The sequence below is a fragment of the Chiloscyllium plagiosum genome, chromosome 9, assembly GCF_004010195.1.
Source record: "Chiloscyllium plagiosum isolate BGI_BamShark_2017 chromosome 9, ASM401019v2, whole genome shotgun sequence".
Lineage (NCBI taxonomy): Eukaryota > Metazoa > Chordata > Chondrichthyes > Orectolobiformes > Hemiscylliidae > Chiloscyllium > Chiloscyllium plagiosum.
The window spans coordinates 68,722,746-68,744,691 of NC_057718.1; the positions used below are offsets into that span (position 1 = coordinate 68,722,746).

The following is a 21,946-nucleotide window of genomic DNA, read 5'->3' on the forward strand; positions in this document are numbered from 1 at the left end:
CCCCCCCGAGTATGAAGAACTCGTTCATTTCTTAAGAAATAAAAATCTACTGAAGTAGCATTGTGTAACTAGAGGAAAAATGCAAAAAAGCTTTAATCAAATATTCACTGGATTTAACCAGTGTAGCAGTGCTATTCATGTGTGATGTGTTGGATTTAAACTGGTTCTCATTTAGTACTGACCCTTACTTTACTAAGCATTTATGCTTAAATTTTACATTAATCAAACATATTTAATTGGCTTAATCTGGTAAGGGCGTTTTGAAGAGGAATTCATCAAAATGCGAATGGAGAGGTTGCAAAGTTGGATGAACAGAATGTGCCATCATCCTGTCATTTCGACCAGTGAGGTGTTCCAGCTGTTCATCACTTGCCGGGATGAAAAGGTAGGAAATATAAAGTAACTGAATAGTTAGCAGTGAGAGCATTGATATACATTTCTAAAGAAGGGAGGCAGTCAGTTAGCACAATTGGCTGGACAGCAGCCAGCGTTGGTGACATCAACAGTATGGGTTCAGTTCCCCCACAGACTGAGGTTACCATGAAGGACATCTTTTCTCAACCTCTCCCTTTGTCTGAGGTGTGGTGACTCTAATGAGACAGCTGTCCTGTGGTTTGCTAAGGCGAAGGTGACTTTACCTTTGTTGATAAATTAAGCTTTTTATATACAGGTTAAAGGGTTATTCAAGAACCTTCATATTTTCTTGCCTTGGTATCTTGTAGTTCTCATAATTTAGTAATAACTTCCAATCAATTACTTCTTTTTTAATGTGCTTTGTCCTAAGGTCCACATCATTGTGTGTTGTTTTATACTGACAGAATTGTTAACAGCATAAAATTTTAAATTGCCCCAATATAATTCCATATTGAACCATAAATCAAATTTTACTTGAGTAGTGTTTTGGTGAACAAATAAATGCTAATGAATTCTATTATTATGTGCTGTAGCAATTGCAAATGACTAAAATGTTGCAAACTACAATATGATTTAGTACAATTTGGAGAATTATTATTCTTCAGATTCAGTTTTCATATTGTGTATATTTATACAGGTCGTTCTGCTATAACGCGCATGTTGTTAATGCAAATTCGCTATGATATGATTGATGAATTGGGGACATTATTTCTAAAGCATGAACTTTTAAAAGGTGTTTTGGTTATAACGTGATTCTGGCCTCATTGGTTTAAATGGTGTTGCTATTGCGTGATTTTCATATATTGTGCGATTGCATGAGAACGGAACTACCACGTTGTAGTAGAACCGGTGTACTATAAACTAAAATTAAGATTCTAAGGCCATTGTCTACACAATTTTTAAAATCTCAACTAAATATTGACAACTCGAATAGCCTTGTGAATAAACAGCACTACAAAGTGTTTGCTCATTTTTTTCATTGTTGTTACAACACTAAACCATATTGTAAGAGGATCTATTTGAAGGGTACAATGTGAAATAATTTTATTAGTTGTATAACATTCCACCATTTGCTATGGCAGGCTATAAATCTGGGACCCCAGAACATTATCACGGTGTCTGGTTTAATAATCTAGTGATGATAATACTAGGCATCATTTCCCCTTAAATTATCCACATTTTTCCTTTAGAGTAATTCATTCTTTTAGTGTTCAGCCTTGGGATTAAAACTGCATGTTGTGGAATAGTAATATCAGAAATTTGATAAGGTTCTACGTGAAATTAGTAAGGAAAATTAAAGCTCATGGTATTGGAGGTAATGTATTGACTTATATGGAGAACTGATTGGCAGACAGGAAGCAGACAGTTGGAATAAACAGGTCCTTTTCAGAGTAGCAGGCAGTGGTTTGTGGGATGCTGCAGGATTCAGTGCTGGGACCCTAGCTGATCACAATTTACATTAATGATATGAATGAAGGAATTGAATACATTATCTCCAAATTTATAGAGCATTACAGCACAATACAGGCCTTTCGGCCCTTGATGTTGCGCCGACCTGTGGAGCCAATCTGAAGCCCATTTATTGTACACTATTCGATTTTCATTCAGATGTCTATCCAATGACCATTTAAATGCCCTTAAAGTTGGAAAATCTACCATTGTTGCAGGTCTGTCTTATATCTATCACCCCTCAATTTAAAGCTATGTCCTCTCTTGCTAGCCATTACCGTTTGAAGAAAAAGGCTTTCACTGTCCACCCTATCTAACCCTTTGACTACCTTGTATGTCTCAATTAAGTCACCTCTCCACCTTCTCTCTAACAAAAACAGCCTCAAGTCCCTCAGCCTTTCCTCATAACACCTTCCCTTCATACCAGACAACATTTTAGTAAATGGGTGGCACAGTGGTTAGCACTGCTGCCTCATAGCACCAGAGACTCTGGTTCAATTCCCGCCTGAGGCAACTGTCTATGTGGGTTTCCTCCCACAGTCCAAAAAATGTGCAGGTTAGGTGAATTGGCCATGTCAAATTGCCCGTAGAAGAATGGGCCTGGGTGGGTTGCTCTTTGGAGGGTCGGTGTGGACTTGTTGGGCCAAAGGGCCTGTTTCCATACTGTAAGAAATCTTAAAAAAAAAGAAAGCTGTAAGAAATCCTCTGAACCCTCTCCAAAGCTTCCTCATTTTCCTACAATGCAGTAACCAGAACTGTACACAATATTCCAAGTGCAACCACACCAGAGTTTTGTACAGCTGCAGCTTGACCCTTTGGCTCCAAAACTCAATTCCTCTACCAATAAAAGCTAACACATCGTATGTTGTCGTAACAACCCTATCAACCTGGGTGGCAACTTTCAAGGATCTATGTACATGGACACCGAGATCTCTCTGCTCATCTACACTACCAAGAATCTTACCATTAGCCCAGTACTCTTTATTCCTTTTGCTCCTTCCAAAGTGAATCACCTCACGCTTTTCCACATTAAACTCCATTTGCCACCTCTCAGCCCAACTCTGCAGCTTATCTATGTCCCTCTATAACTTGCAACATCCTTCGGCACTATCCACAACTCCACCAACCTGACTGTCATCCGCACATTTACTAACCCATCCTTCTATGCCCTCATCTAGGTCATTTATAAGAATGATAAACAGCAGTCGCCCCAAAAGAGATCCTTGCGGTACACCAGCAGGCAGTACATTCCACGCCCCTACTACTGAGTAAAGAAACTACCTCTGACATCTGTCCTATATCTATCACCCCTCAATTTAAAGCTATGTCCTCTCGTGCTAGCCATCACGATACGATGTCGCCGCATTATAGGAAGGATGAAGAAGCTTTGGAAACGGTTCAGAGGAGATTTACTTAGATGTTGCCTGGTATGAAGGGAAGGTGTTATGAGGAAAGGCTGAGGGACTTGAGGCTGTTTTTTTGTTAGAGAGAAGGTTGAGAGGTGACTTAATTGAGACATACAAGGTAGACAAAGGGTTAGATAGGGTGGACAGTGAGAGTCATTTTCCTCGGATAGTGATGGCTAGCACAAGAGGACATAGCTTTAAATTGAGGGGTGATAGATATAGGACAGATGTCAGAGGTAGTTTCTTTACTCAGTAGGGATGTGGACTGTACTGCCTGCAACAATGGTAGTAACTGAACTCCAGGATGACTATTTCTCATCAACCACCACCCTCTGTCTTCTTTCAGCTAGCCAATTTCTGATTCAAACCACTAAATCACCCTCAATCCCATGCCTCTGTATTTGTGTAATAGCCTATCATGGGGAACCTTATCAAAAACCTTACTGAAATCCATATACACCACATGAACTGCTTTACCCTCATCCCTGTTTGGTCACCATCTCAAAGAACTCAAAGTTTGTGAGGCACGACCTACCCTTCACAAAACCATGTTGACTATCCCTAATCAACCTATTCCTCTCTGGATGATGATAAATTCTACTTCTAATCTTTTCCAACACTTTACCAACAACCAAAGTAAGGCTCACTGGCCTATAACTGTCAGGGTTGTCTTCTTGAACAAGGGGACCACATTTGCTATCTTCAGTCTTCTGGCACTATTCCTGTAGACAATGATGACATAAGTATCAAAGCCAAGGCTCTGCAATCTTCTCTCTGGCTTCCCAAAGAATCCAAGAAAGATCCCATCCGGCCCAGGGGGCATTTATTTTCATACTTTCCAGAATTGCTAACACCACCTCCTTGCCAACTTTAATCCCATCTAGTCTAGTAGCCTGTATCTCAGTATTTCCTCAACAACATTGTCTTTTTCTAGCGTGAATACTGATGAAAAATATTCATTAGCGCTTCCCCTATCTCCTCTGATTCGATGCACAGCTTCCCACTACTATCCTTTGCTTGGCCCTAAGGTTTCTCTAGTTATTCTTTTATTCCTGATATACGTATAGAAAGCTTAGGGTTTTCCTTGATCCTCCCTGCCAACGACGACTTATGTCCCTTCCTGGCTTTCATAGCTCTCTCTTTAGGTCTTTCCTGGCTAACCTGTAACACTCAAGCACCCTGACTGAGTCTTCACAACTCATTAGCTTTCCACTTCCTCTTGTCAAGAGAGTCAACTTCTTCAGTAAACTACGGCTCCCTTGCTCGAACACTTCCTCCTTGCCTGATAAGTAGCTGTTCCTTGAATAAGCTCCGCATTTCAATTGTATCCATTCCCTCCCTAAATCTTGCCTTATCGCATCATAATTGCCTTTTCCCCCACAATAAATCTTACTCTTGCCCTGCAGTATATACATATCCCTTTCTATCATTAAAGGAAACAGAACTAAATTGTGGTCACTGTCACCAATGTACTCACCTACCTCCAAATCTAACACCTGGCCAGGTTCATTACCCAGTACCAATGTGGCCTAGTCCCTTGTTGGCTTCTCTACATACTGTGTCAGAAAACCATCCTGCACACTTTTGCACAAAAACTGACCCATCTAAAGTACTCGAACTATAGTATTTTCAGTCAATATTTGGAAAGTTAAAGTCCCCCATAACAACTATCCTGTTACTCTTGCACCTGTGCGAGAGTAAATTTGCAGAAGACACTGACCTGGGTGGCAGGGTGTGCTGTGAGGAGGATGCTAGGAGGCTCTAGGGTGATTTGGACAGACTGGCTGAGTGGGCAATACTTGGCAAATGCAATGTAATGAGGTTATCCACTTTGGTCATAAAAGCAGGAAGGCTGATTACTATCTGAATGGTGGCAGTTTAGGATAAGATGAGATGCAATGAGACCTTGATGTCATGGTGGAACAGTCACTCATGGTGGCATGCAGGTGCAGCAGCCAGTGAGGAAAGCATGCTGTCCTTCATAATGAGAGAGGGTTTGAGTATCGGAGTAAGGTGTCTTGTTGCAGTTATACAGGGCTTTGGTGAGGCCACACTTTGAGTATTGTGTGCAGGTTTGGTCTGCTTGTTTGAGGAAGGACATTATTGCTATTGAGGGAGTCCAATGAAGGTTCACCAGATTGATTCCTGGGATGGCAGGACTGGCACATTAGGAAAGACTGAATCAACTGGGCTTGTATTCATTGGAATTTAGAGGCATGAGGGGGGATCTCATAGAAACATATAAAAATCCTGATGGGACTGTACAGGCTAGATGCAGAAAGAATGTTCCTGATGTTGGAGAAGTCCAGAATTAGGGGGTTAGAGTCTAAAAATGAGGTGTAAACCATTCAGAACTGAGATGAGGAAGCATTTCTTCACTGAGTTGTGAACCTGTGGAATTCTCTCCCACAGGAAGCTGTTGGGGCTAGTTCATTAGATATGTTCAACAGGGAGCTGGACGTGGCATTTGTGGCTAAAGGGATCAAGGGGTACATGGAGAAGGCGGGAATGGGATACTGAGGTTGCATGTTCAGCCACGATCATATTAAATGGTGTGGACTGGCAGGGCTGAATGGCCTACTCCTGCACCTATTTTTTATGTTCCTTTGTAATATAATCTAGTATTTTTTTTGAGCCTGAAATAATGATGGGGGTGGAGCATAGGATAGCGTGATCATGGCATGACCATAGTATTCCTGTCACTGCTGGCATCTCGCCAACAAAGTGAAGGTGGAAGCCAGCCCTCAATCCTGGATGCTAACTGAAGCATTTACATGGCCAATTAAAGCTTTGTCCTGTTGCAACTTGTTAGTTACCATCTGTCACATTCAACCTGACAACCACCCTTTGGGCTGGAGATTGGGGTCTGGGCCTCTTCATTTGTTCTAGGCTTACCCTAGGGCAATGGTTGCCTCTGTAGGAAGAAGAGAACAAAAAGAGAGACTTCCATTTAGATAGCATTTTTCACAGCCAGTAGATATCTCGAAGCATTTTATCAACCATGCGATACATAATGAAGTGTAGTCATTGTTATGATACAGGAAGCATTGCTTTTCTAAAAATTGGATCTTTTACAAGACCTGTATGAGCAGATGAGAATTGTTTTAGATTAGATTACTTACTTACTTACTTACTTACAGTGTGGAAACAGGCCCTTCGGCCCAATAAGTCCACGGAAGAGCAACCCACTCAGACCCATTCCCCTATACTTACCCTTTCACCTAACACTATGGGCAATTTAACATGGCCAATTCACCTAACCTGCACAGTTTTTGGACTGTGGGAGGAAACCGGAGCACTCGCAGGAAACCCTCGCAGACGCGGGGAGAATGTGCAAACTCCACACAGTTGCCTGAGGTGGGAATTGAACCTGGGTCTCTGGCGCTGTGAGGCAGCACTGCTAACCACTGTGCCACCGTACTGCCCACTATTTATTTCTCATTTGAAAGGTAGAACCTCTGACAAGTGTAATATATTTGCTGTACTACACTGAAGTGTCAGCCTTCACCTTTTGTATTCAGGTCCAGGATTGGGACTTTAGCCTGAAACCCTGTGATTGAGGTGAGTGCTGCTAGTTATAGAGAAGTGAACACTGAAGGGACCGATTTATAAGCAGGATTAAGTGTTCTAGTGATTTGTTACTAATTGTGTTAGGGTGAGAAACGTGGAGGATTTGTCTTTTGGTTTAGGAACTTCTTCCCCAATCAATTTTATCAACCTTTAGTCTCACGATAATGATTAATTCAAATGGTCTAAACCCACTAGATTCTCTTGGGGAATCTCTGATAGCAAATTATTAGTCTATAATGAGTTTTAAAAAATACTGAGTTAACTTTTCCACTACTACCTGAGCTGCAGTTGCCCACAAAGGAATAGCTTCTGGGAATGGGGTTGTCAAATCCATTATGGTAAGGATATATTTTTGTCTTGCTTTTGCTTTTGGTAATCGTCAGACAGAGCCAATTCACACTTGGCTAAATAGTTCTCCAAAAACTGCTTGTTTCATGACATGATGAGATTTTCCTACCAAAGTCAGAGATATACAGCACAGAAACAGACCCTTCAGTCCAACTCGTTCATGCCAATCAGGTAGCCCAACCCAATCTAGTCCCACCTACCAGCACCCAGCCCATGTCCCTCCAAACCCTTCCTATTCATATACCCATCCAGATGCCTTTTAAATGTTGCAATTGTATGAGCGTCCACCACTTCCTCTGGCAACCCATTCCATACACACCACCCTCTGCGAGAAAAAGTTGCCCCTCAGCTCTCTCTTATATTTTTCCCGTCACCCTAAACCTATGCCCTCTAGTTCTGTGATTCCCTACCCCAGGGAGGAGAACTTGTCTATTTACCCTATCTGTGCCCTTCATGATTTTATACATTTCTATAAGGACAACTCTGAGCCTCCGACGCTGCAGGGAAAACAGTCCCAGCCTATTCAACTGCTCCCTATAGCTCAAATCATCCAACTCTGGCAATATACTTGTAAATCTTTTCTGAACCCTTTCAAGTTTCAAAACCTAACCACCTAAGTGTATGACATATTTTACAGATGTTATGTTTTTGAAGTTTTGACCATATAAAACACTTTATTTACTGATGTCTGTGTTTTTCATATTTCTATATTTCCTGCCAGAGGAATTTCATATACTACCTGCTGTATTCCTTCATGGTATCTAGGCGGCACCATTATTTGATGAACAACTTTCTATTCTTCATCCATCAGTCTGTGAAAGTGTCTCCATTTCCTTATCAGAACTCAATTTTTAATATAATTTCTACAACTATTCAACTCCAGTGTGAACTGTGTGTTAACTTGACTTAACTCTAGTTTTCCTTCCTGAGTGTCAATTAACAAAGACAAGCCAAACATTGTTCATTAGAAATTATCCTCATTCAAGGGTAGAATGTCAGCTACCCTAACATATGCCTGTATCACTGTGACCTCTGGTGACTGTGTTTAGCCATTTCTAGCATGGTGAGAAAATACCTAGAGTCTGTTCTTGCAACTTTATCTGTTTGACCATAATTACAGGTGAAGTTATAATTTTCACTCCTGTTAAATCATTCTCCAGGAGCAAATCAATTTATTTCAAAAGTAATTTCTTAATTACCCTTACTAGTCCCAAAGAAAAGTCACACTTCAATTAGGTCTTGTACAAAGGAACTAGTTATAGAGATTTAGAATGCAGAAAAGGGCTCTTTGATCCATCAAGAACAACCATTTAACTAATCTAATCTCATTTTCATTCCATTGTCTTGTACACCTTGGCATCACAAGTGCACATCTGAATACTGCTAATGTTAGGAGAGTTTCTATCTCTACCATCCTTACAGACGGAGAGTTCTAGATTCCCACTGCTGTCTATGTGAAAAGGTTTTTTTCCTCCAATCTCCTTAACTTAAATCTAAGCTCCCAATCATTGATCCCACTATCAAGACGAACAGTTCATACCCTCTACCAATTGCATTTACTAACAATTTGAGTTTGATTAGTCCTTGTAACTGAGTACTGTTTTGGGTGAGAATGCTTCTTTGAAGAAAAAGGAGTTATCTTCCCTTTTATCAAAAACCTTTCATATCTCTGTGACCTTGTGTACTATTACTGCATCATAAGTGTTTACTTCTGGTCTCTTAGTAATAGAACTTCCTCGAATTAGAATTCTGGAACCTTTGTCTATATGCCACAGGCACAAACTCGTATGAAGGCAGTATAATTTTTTGTTTACTTCATAGTCTGAGGTAGTTTGTCAGGATTATGAAGGACAAGTCACCCCTACCTCACCTGCCAATATACACTGCATGAACAACTCCAGCACTCTTTTGCCCAATTCACTTTTCTAGCTATTTTCTCAAATTTTGGTAGTGTTTAAGTAAACTTAAACATTTCCTTCCTGGATTTCAAATTATGTCTTGGATTCTGCTCCATAAAGCCTGCATGCGCATCCGTCGTCTTTTGTTTTACCTGTGTCTTTTTAATCTAATATTCATATTCCCTCATTTTTCTCTCCGCTGTTTTAATTCTAGTTTTCTCTGTATTTTCAATTCCATTTTGTATTCCTTTAATTCAGTTTCCCTTTTCTTATCTTTCTCTAGTCTTTCTTTAGTTCTTTCTGCCATCTTCAGTTTCTTTGTTCTCTCTTTTGCTTGGTTGCCTTAACAGAAACTGAGTATCACCTGATTCTGATGTTTCACTACCTAGAGTTCCTGGTCTCTCTTGTATTTCCTCTAAACCATGCTAATGCCTCAATTGTCTCTGCCTGACAAAGCTAGAATGGCAATGCTACCTCCAGTGTATCATCCAATTCAAATACCCTGGTCTTTGACAGTTATCTCAAGACTACTGGGACAACTCTGCCATATACAGGAAATCCTTTGCAATTTTCTCTGCCATTGACCAGGTTCCCCTTGGGAGACTGGTTAGCAAGGTTATCTCAAGGACTACAGGGAGAACTAGCCATTTGGTACAGAACTGGCTCAAAGGTAGAAGACAGAGGGTGGTGGTGAGGCGTTGTTTTTCAAACTGGGAGGCCTGTGACCAGTGAAGTGCCACAAGGATCGGTATATAAATGATTTTGGATGCGAGCATAAGAGGTATAGTTAGTAAGTTTGCAGATGATACCAAAATTGGAGGTGTCGTGGACATCGAAGAATGTTATTTCAGATTACAACAGGACCTTGATCAATAGGGCCAATGGGCTAAGGAGTGGCAGATGGAGTTTAATTCGGATAAATGCAAGGTGCTGCATTTTGGGAAAGCAAATCTTAGCAGGACTTATACACTTAATGGTAAAGTTCTAGGGAGTGTTGCTGAACAAAGAGACCCTGGAGTGCAGGTTCATAGCTCCTTGGAAGTGGAGTCACAGGTAGATAGGATAGAGAAGATGATGTTTAGTATGTTTTCATATATTGGTCAGAGCATTGAGTATAGGAGTTGGGAGGCCATGTTGTGGCTATACAGGACATTGGTTAGGCCACTGTTGGAGTATTGTGTGCAGTTCTGGCCTCCCTCCTACAGGAAGGAAGTTGTGAAATGTGAAAAGGTTCAGAAAAGATTTACGAGGATGTTGCCAGGGTTGGAGCTATAGGGAGCAGCTGAATAGGCTGGGGCTGTATTCCCTGGAGTGTCTTAAGCTGATGGTTATAAACCTTATAGAGGTTTGTAAAATCTTGATGTCCATGGTCAGAGTAAATATGTGAGGTCTTTTTGCTGGGGTGGAGGAGTCCAGAAGTAGAGGGCATAGGTTTAGGGTGAGAGGGAAAAGATTTAAAAGGGACTAAGGGACAACTTTTTCATGCAGACTGTGGTGTGTGGAATGAGGAAGTGGTGGAGGCTGGTACAATTACAAAATTTGAAAGGCACCTGGATGGGTATATGAATAGGAAGGGTTTAGAGGGGTATGAGGAGAAAGTGAGGTCTGCAGATGCTGGAGATCAGAGCTGAAAATGTGTTGCTGGAAAAGCGCAGCAGGTCAGGCAGCATCCAGGGAACAGGAGAATCGACGTTTCGGGCATAAGCCCTTCTTCAGGAATTAGAGGGGTATGAGCCATGTGCTGGCAAATGGGACTAAATTAATTTATGATACCTGGTCGGCTTGGGTGAGTTGGACCGAAGGGTCTGTTTCCGTGCTTTACACCTCTATGACTCTGACTAGGTTTCTTAACAAGAATGATTATTTATTGCAAACAAATAGATTCTAATGGCAAACAATTATGAACACAAATGAGGACAATACAGCACAGAACATGCTCTTCGGTCCTCCAAGCCTGCACTGATACATTTTGCCCTTCCATACTAAAACTGTCTTCACTTACAGGATCTACATCCCTCTGTTCTGTTCCTATTCATATATTTGTCCAGGTGCTGCTTGAATGTTGTTATTGTCTGTTTCCATCACAGCCTCTGGCAGTATGTTCTGTCAAAAAGCTAGTCCTTTCTCAAAGTTACTATGCCCTTGAGTTTTATTTTGGGGGGGGGGTAATTGGTCTAGCTCCAACAAGAGTGGGTTTGAATAGATTATTGGAACCTTTTTTGTTTACTCCTAACAGATAATGCTTCCTGATGAAGGTCTTTTGCCCGAAACATCAATTTTCCTGCATCTCGGATGCTGCCTGACCTGTGCTTTTCCAGCACCACACTCTTGATTCTGATCTCCAGTATCTGCAATCCTCACTTTCGCCTAGATAATGCCTCCGGCCTAACTCAGTGTAATCAAGGGGGCATGGCCAGCTGTCTAGCTGCGCAGGTCAGTTCAGTTCGGGGGTTAGTTGAGTCAGGGCTACAGCTAAAACTGGAAGCTGTCTCCCTCCAACCTTTCTGCACCTACCCTGTCAAGTTCTCCAAGAATCTTCAGTTTTGTTCTTCTATGTTCCAGTAAGAACTGGCCCAATCTATTCAACCTCTCTTGATAAGACAGTTCTTCTGTAAGTGGTACCAGCCTTAGTTGAGTTGATGTGGCAACATACATTTTATCATGCATGGTGTAGCTTGGAGCTGTAGATAGTGGTGGTAGAGACACCAATTACTTTCCATCATCAGAATATTGTTCCATTCCTTTCTATCTCATGTACTTATCTAATTTTCCCTTTACTGTTTCTGTATTATTTGCTTTGATTACTGCATGTGGTAGATAATTCAACATACTTATCATTCTTCAGGTGTGGCACCTTGTCTAGTATCTTTATTTTTTAAAAAATATAGTATGGTGTTTAAAAACTGCATAGTAATTCAATAATGGTGCAAAGTTCAGTGGAAGTTTAACACAATGGCCTTTCAATTCTATCCCTGTAGCAGTGAAATCATTACCCTTTTTTTGTTTCTTTTTAGTTGCTTTATGACCTTTGACATTTTTGTAATTTGTGTATCTGTGCCCCTTTGTTCCACTCTCTTTTTTTCATAAAGTATGTGGTTGTATTGTTCTTCCATCAACACTTCACACACATCTGTATTGAAATTCATGTGCCAATAATATTACCTGTTCTGTTTTTATTAAGGGCGTCTCATAATTTTGTCCCAGTCTTGTTTCGTACTAAGCTAATCTTGGAATTGTCCAGAAATTTTGAAATGATCTTGCAAATAGCTGAGTCCACTTTATTTATGTGAATACTAAACCACAGTGATCCTCTAACTGATCCTTGTGACCATGATTTCCCCACTGTTTGCTAGTTTGAATAACTACCCTTTACCTCTTGGTTTCTCTGTTCTGTCTCAAACGTACCAAACCATTCTGCTGCTTCATCCTGATAATTGTATTTGAATTGTATGACATTAACTGGGCATTCACCTGAGCCCCTTTATAAATAAACAAATTGAAAGCATTGTGATTAGGTACAGTAGTAGTGTCTCTACCTCTGGGCCAGAAGGTGGGGGGGGGATCAAGATCCCCCTCACCCAGTATAGTGTATTGTAACATGTCTGAACAGGTTGATTTAAAATAACTAATGGTAGCTGATTGTCTAATGTTTGCTTGGTAATGTGGAAATTTGAAAATAAATATAAAGGTATTTAGACATTGGCTACAGTTCTGTCCTTCAACTAGCTTTCTGGGAAAGAACTCTTATTTGACATTAGTAATAAGTTTGCAATTTGTAAACTTAACTGCTATATAATACTTGGCTAATTTTTCTGTTACTACTTCAAAGAATTCAATAATACTGATCACGCTTGATGTTTTATTTTAGAATCTACACTGAATGTATATTTTCAGCTTGAGGTAGATGGGTTTCTAGAAAGGCAGGCTCAAGAAAGGAAGATGGTTCATTGGAATAGAGTAACATGGGGAAATTTTCTTAACTGTTGCTGTGGACTTGGAATTTATTGTGGTATAAAATAGTTTGATGTTTTGAACTCAACATACACTCAGCAAATATTGATGCAAATCTCAATTCTGGCTCATATCTCAAGTTTGAGGTCAGAATGAATAAGCTATTCCATATGAGAATAACTAGTGGTTTTTGTTTCCATTTAGGATCACAGTCCTATCTTTTGGATGCCTCACTGAGCTGACATTCCTCTAATTGTTCCTTCTGTTTTTTTTTTGTACAGATCTCTATTCTGAAATTTGGAGCCAAATACACTAGTCCTGGGTCTATGGCACTATGCCAGTTGTGAACTATAAGCACTTTGACTCTCGATGCATCTAGAAAGCTGTTGTATCTTTTCTTGCTGGCAGCAGTCGCTGAAGACTATTTTTAGCTTTCACCACAAGCTGTAATTGTTGTGTCGTTTGTCCACATTTTATCTACACAGCTGTAACAACCAAAGATTAGAAAGAAAAATGCTAATTGGTGTTCTTTGTTTTGAATGGGCTGCCCTTAAACACAATCAGGAAAAGGAAACAAATTGAAAAGAGTTCAGGTTTTTTTTCTCATTTTTATTTGTATTTCTGTCTCCTTTGTTCACTGAAGGAATGGAAATTAGGAAAGAGGAAAACTGAAAAGGATGATGTTGTTGGTATAATGATCTTTTCAATAATGGAGCCACCAGCAGAAGATATTGGTCTGCTCGAGGCGTATGTATTAATTTTACTGTTCCAAGTTAACTGCTAATAATTTGAAAATTACTAATTTAAAAGCTGAAGTATTCTGTGTGATAAGTATAAATTTCTGCTCTTCCCCTTCTGCATCACTGCCTTTTTGATTGAGTTTCCTCCTCTATACAATTCCCATTGTTCAGTCAATTTAAATACATATTCAGAAAAAAAATCAAGTCACTTTTTGTGCATTTGACCCTGCAGAGAACAGAAGGTTGAAATGTTTAGTAAGTTTACAAAAGCCATGGATGATGGGGTTAAAGAGCTGCTCAGTGTGGGACAGGAACATTGGAAAAGCTGTGCAGGAGGTGGGTATGAAAAGTTTGTTTAACTTCTTATATCTATTCAAAGTCTTTGAAAAATCATTGTGGCAAAATGCTTTGTCTGACCTTAGAATACATGGAATCAGACATACAAATAAAGATCACTTGGCCCAGCTTATGTGGGAAAGAATTGTCTAACTGATTCTATTCCCTTTATTCTTCCTCCTTAACTCTGTAGTTTTTCACTCCCAAGTTATATATCCAATTATCTTCTGAAAGATGTTATTGAATCTGCTTCCATCACCCATTCTGACAGTGCATTCCAGTTCATGGCATTACTTGCTGTGTATCAAAGTTTCCTCATTAGCTGGTTCTTTTGTCACTACCTTCATTTTGTTACCATTGGTTCCCATTCTTCTGCAAACAGCTTATTAGATTAGATTACATTAGATTACATTACAGTGTGGAAACAGGCCCTTCGGCCCAACAAGTCCACACCGCCCCGCCGAAGCGCAACCCACCCATACCCCTACATTTACCCCTTACCTAACACTACGGGCAATTTAGCATGGCCAATTCACCTGACCTGACATCTTTTGGACTGTGGGAGGAAACCGGAGCACCCGGAGGAAACCCACGCAGACACGGGGAGAACGTGCAAACTCCACACAGTCAGTCGCCTGAGGCGGGAATTAAACCCGGGTCTCAGGCGCTGTGAGGCTGCAGTGCTAACCACTGTGCCACCGTGCCGCCCACATTCTTGTTTGTATTACTAAATCCTTCAAAATTTTGAATACTTTCACCATTGAATACTCACTTTAAAAATCCTTGGCTATTAGGAGAATAGTTTTTGTCTACATAATTGAAATATTTCACCTTTGAAACCTACCGTCCAAGGTCATTGATGTCCTTCCTGAAACCTGCTCCTCTGGGGCCCAACCAGGCCCAACTTTATAAAAAGTTTAATATGACTTCTTTTGGTTTTGTTCTCTGTTCCTCTATTTTCCAAAAGAAAAGCCATCCCATATTCTGTTTTAAACCGCTTTCCTATTTAGACCTACCACCTATAAAGACCATATACCAACAGCCCTTAAGGGTTCTGTTTCTGCAACCCTATTTGGAATAGTATTCAGTTTCTATTTACACTTCTTTTCTACCCTTCTTATCTAAATTTGATAATTTTACTATTCTCTGCATTAAATTTTATCTGGCATTTGTCTACCCATTAAACTGTCTATTTTCCTGAAGTGTTTTATTACCCTTTCCATTCTCTCAAAATTACATTTCAAAGGTTTGTTTTATCTCCAATATTTCAAGTTATGTGTTGTGTACAGATACCATAGTTGTTAATATATATCAAAACGTGCAGTGATTCCAACACAAATCCCAGAGTCACTAGAACGCACTTTCCTCCAATCTAAGAAAATTAATCACTCAATGCTACTTTCTGTCCCTTAGCCAATATCATTTTCGGGTAGTGTTAAATTCCATGGCTTCAGTCTTGGTATTATGTATCTCTTTACCAAATCTCATTTCAAAGCTTACTTACACAGCATCATCCTTTCTTCCATCTACTCCACTATTTTATGAACGTACACAAATAAGTTTGGTAAACACCATTTGATTGTAACACTTACACTCTAGCAATTATTAATTAACTCATGAATATTCAAGTAACAATTTCATTTCCGATTATGGTGTCTCAATGTTTTTCCACCAGCATGTTAGACTAATTGGCCTATACTGCTATACATATCACCCCTGTTTTTTGAACGGGGTGTAGAATTTAAATTCCTTCAGTAGTCTAACACCATTGCACACACCCAAGGAGAATTTCCATCCTTTCTCCCTCAAATGAATTGTAGCCAGAGTAAATAATTTTCTTTTTTGTGCTGCCAATCTACTTTAAAGGACCTTTGCTAGATCTACTTTCTCCTTCACTATGATATTATCCATACCAAGACTGAAATAAAATATTAATATGGTTTTTCAGCCAAACTCTCTGCCTCCACACAGAATGCTAAATAACTTCTAACTTGCAAGGCTATTCAATTTTCAAATTAAATGAACAGTTTTAAAGTAAAGCAGTTTGTAAAACCTGACATTCTCAACACTTTTTCCAGGTACTTTGGAAGCTGGTCTATTTACTATCAGCATAAATGTTTTGCCATTGTTTATAAGGGATGAATACCTTCTTCCCAGTACAACAACCTGGTCTCCCTTAAATCTTTTAGCAACTAAGCCACCCAGGTTTGTTGTTCGAATTCTGAGTAGGTCACATGAACCCCTTCTTTCATTTTTTTTGTCTTCAAGATATTCCAAAACAATCCTTATAATCTTATATCTATAATAGTTTGTTTCATGCTCCTCTTTCCCATGTCCCTGCATTACACAGTTGTATTCCTTTTCATAATGCTGATTTTGAATTTCTCATGACTTAATACTCTCTCATTTGACCCTCTTTGTCTCACCTTTTATTCTAACTCCTCACTATTCCATTTGTTTATTTCTCCCTTCTATTCCTTCAGTTTCAACAACATTTTTGTTAATTTCATAAGGAACCTTGTGCCTTATTCCTTATTTTGCTCTCTGGTCTCATGCTCTTATTCATTCCCTCATTTGAGTTATAGCTTTTTGTTTCATGGTATGGTTGATATCATTTACCTTTTGCCATTTCCAAAAGGGATAGATAAGGTGTCAAGTAGAATGTTACTAGAAAAGACATGGTGTTAGTGATAGTATAACTGCTGGACAGAGCACTGGCACATCTGCTTCTCAATGTCCATCAAATACTACCAGATGCAGCTGAAAATGAAGAAACAGTTTAGGAAAAGCTCAATGTTGAAGAACCAAGAACAAAGTTTAAGAGCCAAGCAGCTACCGAACTGTTAACAATATCTTCACCAAAATCTCCAAAGAGTTCATTCTAATGGAATGGACGAAATCTGGAAAGAACTGAAAACAGCCATCTTCTTATATTGTGAAGAAACCATTGGCTACGAGACTAGGAAACTCCCAAAACTTGTTTGTTGAGAATGACCATATCGTCCAAGCCCTCATTGACAAGAACAGGAAAGCTCACCAAACAACAAAATCGGAGTTATAAAGAACCTCTGAATGAGAAAGCTAAGCAGTTGTAACTCCATGGCCGACAGCATGACACCTGCATTTTTTTCAGTGCCGCCAAGGCAATATATGGACCCAACACCCTTTGCTTCAAACTGTTACAGAGAAAGGAAGACACCCTTTTGAGAGACAGTGAAAAAAATCAGTCTTTAATGGAGTAAACACTTAAATTCCTAAAGTGTGATACAATCTACCATGCGGGTGTGTTGAGGAAATCCCCCAATTTACCATCAAATGTGAGCTCTGACTTCCACCTAGTGTGGCAGAAGTTGAAGACTCTATTAGACATGTGAAGAATGGGAAAGCTGTCGGAGTAAGAAGAATTTCTCCTGAAAATCTGGGACAAAGAAGGTATCCCTGCTGCTCTCTGGGATGCTACCATCATCACAGTGTTCAATAAAAGGAGACAAAGTAGACAGTGGAAACTATCAAGGAATCGCAAACTCTCCATCCCTGGGAAGATCATCACCCAAATCATCGCTAGGTGCCTTCTCCCAGACTCTGAGGATATCCTGCCTGAAAGCTAGTGTGACTTCTGACCAAACTGTGGAACTACGGGCATGATTTTCACAGCTTGGCAACTTCTAGAGAAATACCAGGATCAACACTTACGTGGCCTTCATCGACCTGACTGAAGCTTTGACTTAGTGAATCAGTAAGTACTGTATTTGAGTCTGTCAAAGGCTAGTTATCCAGTGAAATTCATCAATATCCTTTGTTTCTTCCATGACCAGATGTTGCCATTGGTCATCACTGACAGTAATATGATAGAATCCTTTGAGGACAAGGCATGGTCAAGCAGGGATGTGTCATCGTCCCCACTCTTTTTTCCATCTTTGCCACCATTTTTCATCTAGTTAACAACAAGCTTCTCAGTGGTGTAGACATTGACTATAGGGATAGATGGAAAACTTTCAATCTCAACCGGTTGAAATCCAAGAAGAAAGCAACACCACCCACACTTGTGGAACATCAGTTTGCAGATTACAGTGTCATCTCTGCACTCTGAAGAGAATCTTCAAGTCTTACTCAGTGCCTTTGTGGAAGAATATTGAAGTATTGGTCTCAGCCTCAACCTCAAGAGGACAGAAATCCTTTACTAACCCATCCCAGGTTAAGTTCAGGTCCATCCCTCCATTAAAATCAATGGAGAAATCCTCTCAAATGTGGAACGTTTCCCCTACTTGAAAAGCTATCTCTCACCTGAGGCCGACATTGATATGGTGGTTCAACATCACAACCAGATTGCAAGGGCCACCTTGCACATGTTCAATGACCATGACACTTGTACTAATATAGAGATCTTTGTGTATAAGACAGTCATTTTTCTGACTCTTCTTTATGATGCCAAAACTTGAACTACCTAAAGATAGTACCTGAAGTCCCTCGAAGTACCATCAATGTTGTTGGAGACAGATTCTCTGCATCAGTTGGGAGGACCGGCGTACTAACATCATTTTTGAAGCAGTTAATAGCACCAGAATGAGGCAATGATAATCTGACACCAACTTGCCTGGACTGGCCATATGATTAAGATACTGGCATTGAGTGTCAAAGGAAATCCTCTTCACCCAGCTCAAAGAAGGAGCTGGACCGACAGGAGGGCAAAGGGAGTATTATAAAGACTCCCTGAAGGCTTCCCTGGTGAAATGCAACATGCATATCAGTGCATAGGAGACCTTCAAGAAGGAGAAATTGACTTGGAGGAAATTCTTGTAATAAGGGACACGATTCTTAGAGAGCCCTTGATTACATGTTGAAGGGTGGAGAAAGGAATGTAAATGATCTCCAGTACAAGAACCAGTTCTGTATCTTGGAAACACCTGCCAAAAGTGTGGTTGGAGATGTGGCTTGAGGGTTAGGTTCAACAACCACACAATGACCCACAGAACCCATGACCAGTGACATAGAATCTCAGGTGGACAGTCATACTCTTTACAGAGTGATTGCTCCCACCGATAGTGATAGTGATAGTATATTAGACTGGATAGAGGATTGTTTCCTGTAGGTTAGCCAATGTCAGAATATGTGCACCATCTTCAGGATGATAGATTCTAATGGAGTGGCATAGAGATCAATGCTAGGGTCTCATCTATTTACAATATATATGAAGGACAGGGTGTATTGTCGCCAATTTGCTGTTGATAAAGAGAGCAAAGGTGGAAAGCAATTTGTGAAGAGGGTCTCAGGAGTCTGCAGAGGGATATAAATAAATTCAGTGAATGGGGGAGAAAAATTCGCAGATCGACCGTAATGTGGGTAAATGTGAAGTTTTCCACTTTGATAGAATCACAGGATTATCATGATGCAGAAGGAAGCTTTTTGGCAAATTGACTGGATTGGCTATCTGAATGAACATTTGTTTAGTTTCATTTTCTTACCTTCTCCTCATAACGCTAAATATTGCGATGCCTTGAACTCCTTTCCACCGTATTTTCAGGTAGTGTATTCAAGACTCCAACCATTTGCTGCATTAAAAAGCTTATCCTCAACACTTGTTTTATGAATGACTTTTAAATCTGTGCCCTCTTATTTATCCTTTCCCAAGTGGGAATTGTTTCTCTCTATTTGCTCTGAATCTCTCATGATCTTGACTATTTCTATCAGATCTCCTTCTTTGCTCCAATTTTCTGATCTATCATCATAACTCATGTTCCTCATCCTTTGAACCATTCTTGTAAAACTCCTGCACTGTCTCCAATGTCTTTACATCCTTCCTTAAAGCAATGCACCCAGAACTGGCCACAGTGCTTTAGCTGATGTTGAATTAGTATCTTGTATAAGTTCAATATGACTTTCTTGCTCTGGACTGTATGCCTGTATCAGTAAATGTAAGCTTTATTAACTGTTCTCTCTATCTGTCCTGTCCGTTTTAATTAATGTATACACTTAGGTTCATCCACTCCCACACTGTCTTACATTTGTACTGTACCCTTTGTTTTGTATTGTTGCTTCATGTTCCTCCTACCAAAATATATCACCCCTTATTTCTCTACATTGAACTTCATCTGCCACCTGTCTGCCCATTCCACTAACTTGTCCAAAGTCTTATACTACCTTTCTCACTGTTTACAATATTTCCAAGTTTTATACCATCCACCAGTTTTCAAATTGGTGTCATATGTAGAGTCATAGTACAGCACGGAAACAGACCCTTCGGTCCAACTCGTCCATGCCAACCAGATATCGTAATCTAATCTAGTCCCATTTGCCAGCAGTTGGCCATTTCGCTCTAAACCCTTCCTATTCATATACCCATCCAGAGGTTTTTCAAAAGTTGTAATTCTACCAGCCTCAACCACTTGCTCTGGCAGCATATTTCATACTCTCATCACCTTCTGTGTTAAACAGTTGCCCCTTAGTTCCATTTTAAATATTTCTCCTCTCACCCTAAACCTATGCCCTCTAGTTCTGGACTCCCCAACCCCAGGGAAAAGACTTTGTCTATTTATCCTATCCATGCCCCTCATGGTTTTATAAACCTCTATAAGGTCACCCCTCAGCCTCCGACGCTCCAGGGAAAACAGCCCCAGCCTGTTCAGCCTATAGCTCAAATCCTCCAACCCTGGCAGCATCTTTGCAAATCTTTTCTGAACCCTTTCAAGTTTCACAACATCCTTCCAATAGGAAGTTCAAAATTGCATGCAATATTCTAAAAGTGGCCTAACCAACGTCCTGTACAGCTGCAACATGACCTCCCAACTCCTGTACTCAATGCTCTGATCGATAAAGGAAAGCATACCAAACGCCACCTTCACACTCCTATCTACCTGCAACTCCACTTTCAAGGAACTATGAACCTGCACTCCAAGGCCTCTTTGTTCAACAACACTCCCTAGGACCTTACCATTAGGTCTGTAAGTCCTGCTCTGATTTGCTTTTCCAAAATGCAGCACTTCACGTTTATCTAAATTAAACTCCATCTACCACTCCTCAGCCCATTGGCCCATTTGATCAAGATCTCTTTGTACTCTGAGGTAACCTTCTTTGCCGTCCACTACACTTCCACTTTTGGTGTCATCTGCAAACTTACTAACTATACATCACATCCAAATGATGAAAGGCAGTGGATCCAGCACCGATCTTTGTGGCACATCATTGGTCATAGGTCTCCACTCTAAAAAGCAACCCTCCAGCACCACCTTCGAGGCAGTTCTGTATCCAAATGGTTTGTTCTGTCTGTATTCTGAGATCTAACCTTTGCTAACCAGTCTACCGTGAGGAACCTTGTTGAGTGCCTTACTGAAGTCCATATAGATCACATCCACCATCCTAAGATCTAGGGATCATAAATGTGTAACAGGAATACAAAGATCCCAATGCTGACCCCTGGGAGATTCTTCTTCAAACCTTCCTCCAGCCTGAAAAACTTTATAATGAATATTGTTTCCTTGTCGATAGTTGCTTGGGGTATTGTTGCAGCCTATTTTTGAACCAGGTCAATGTTTGCAATTCTCCACTGCCAAAAAAAGGCTGACAAATAATTGCCAGTGTCTTTGCAATTTCTATTCCTCCTTCCCTCAGTATTGTTAGATGCAGCTTGTCCAGTACAGGCACCTCGTCATTTATAAGTAGACAGATCTGGCCACATCTGCAGAGAGAAACAGTTAATATTTCAAGTCCAATGTGACTTTTCTTTGTAATTGTGTTTCTCTCTCCACAGATGCTGCTAAATCTGCAGAATTTCTCCAGCACTTTCTCTTCTCATCTTCGATCTCTGGCATCCACAGTACTTTGCTTTCATTTAAGCACA

General features: G+C 40.2%; 1 protein-coding gene across 5 annotated transcripts in view; it reads left to right on the forward strand.

Moving 5' to 3' along the window:
- The window catches only part of LOC122552919 (sorting nexin-9-like), a 160,939-nt gene that overhangs the window by 110,071 nt on the left and 28,922 nt on the right, over positions 1-21,946 (forward strand). For all 5 annotated transcript variants that reach the window (XM_043696162.1, XM_043696161.1, XM_043696163.1 and 2 more), the window contains 3 exons: positions 255-385; positions 13,680-13,783; positions 14,009-14,112. In XM_043696162.1, the coding sequence (XP_043552097.1) occupies positions 255-385; positions 13,680-13,783; positions 14,009-14,112 (339 nt within the window). The remainder of the gene's footprint in view (positions 1-254; positions 386-13,679; positions 13,784-14,008; positions 14,113-21,946) is intronic.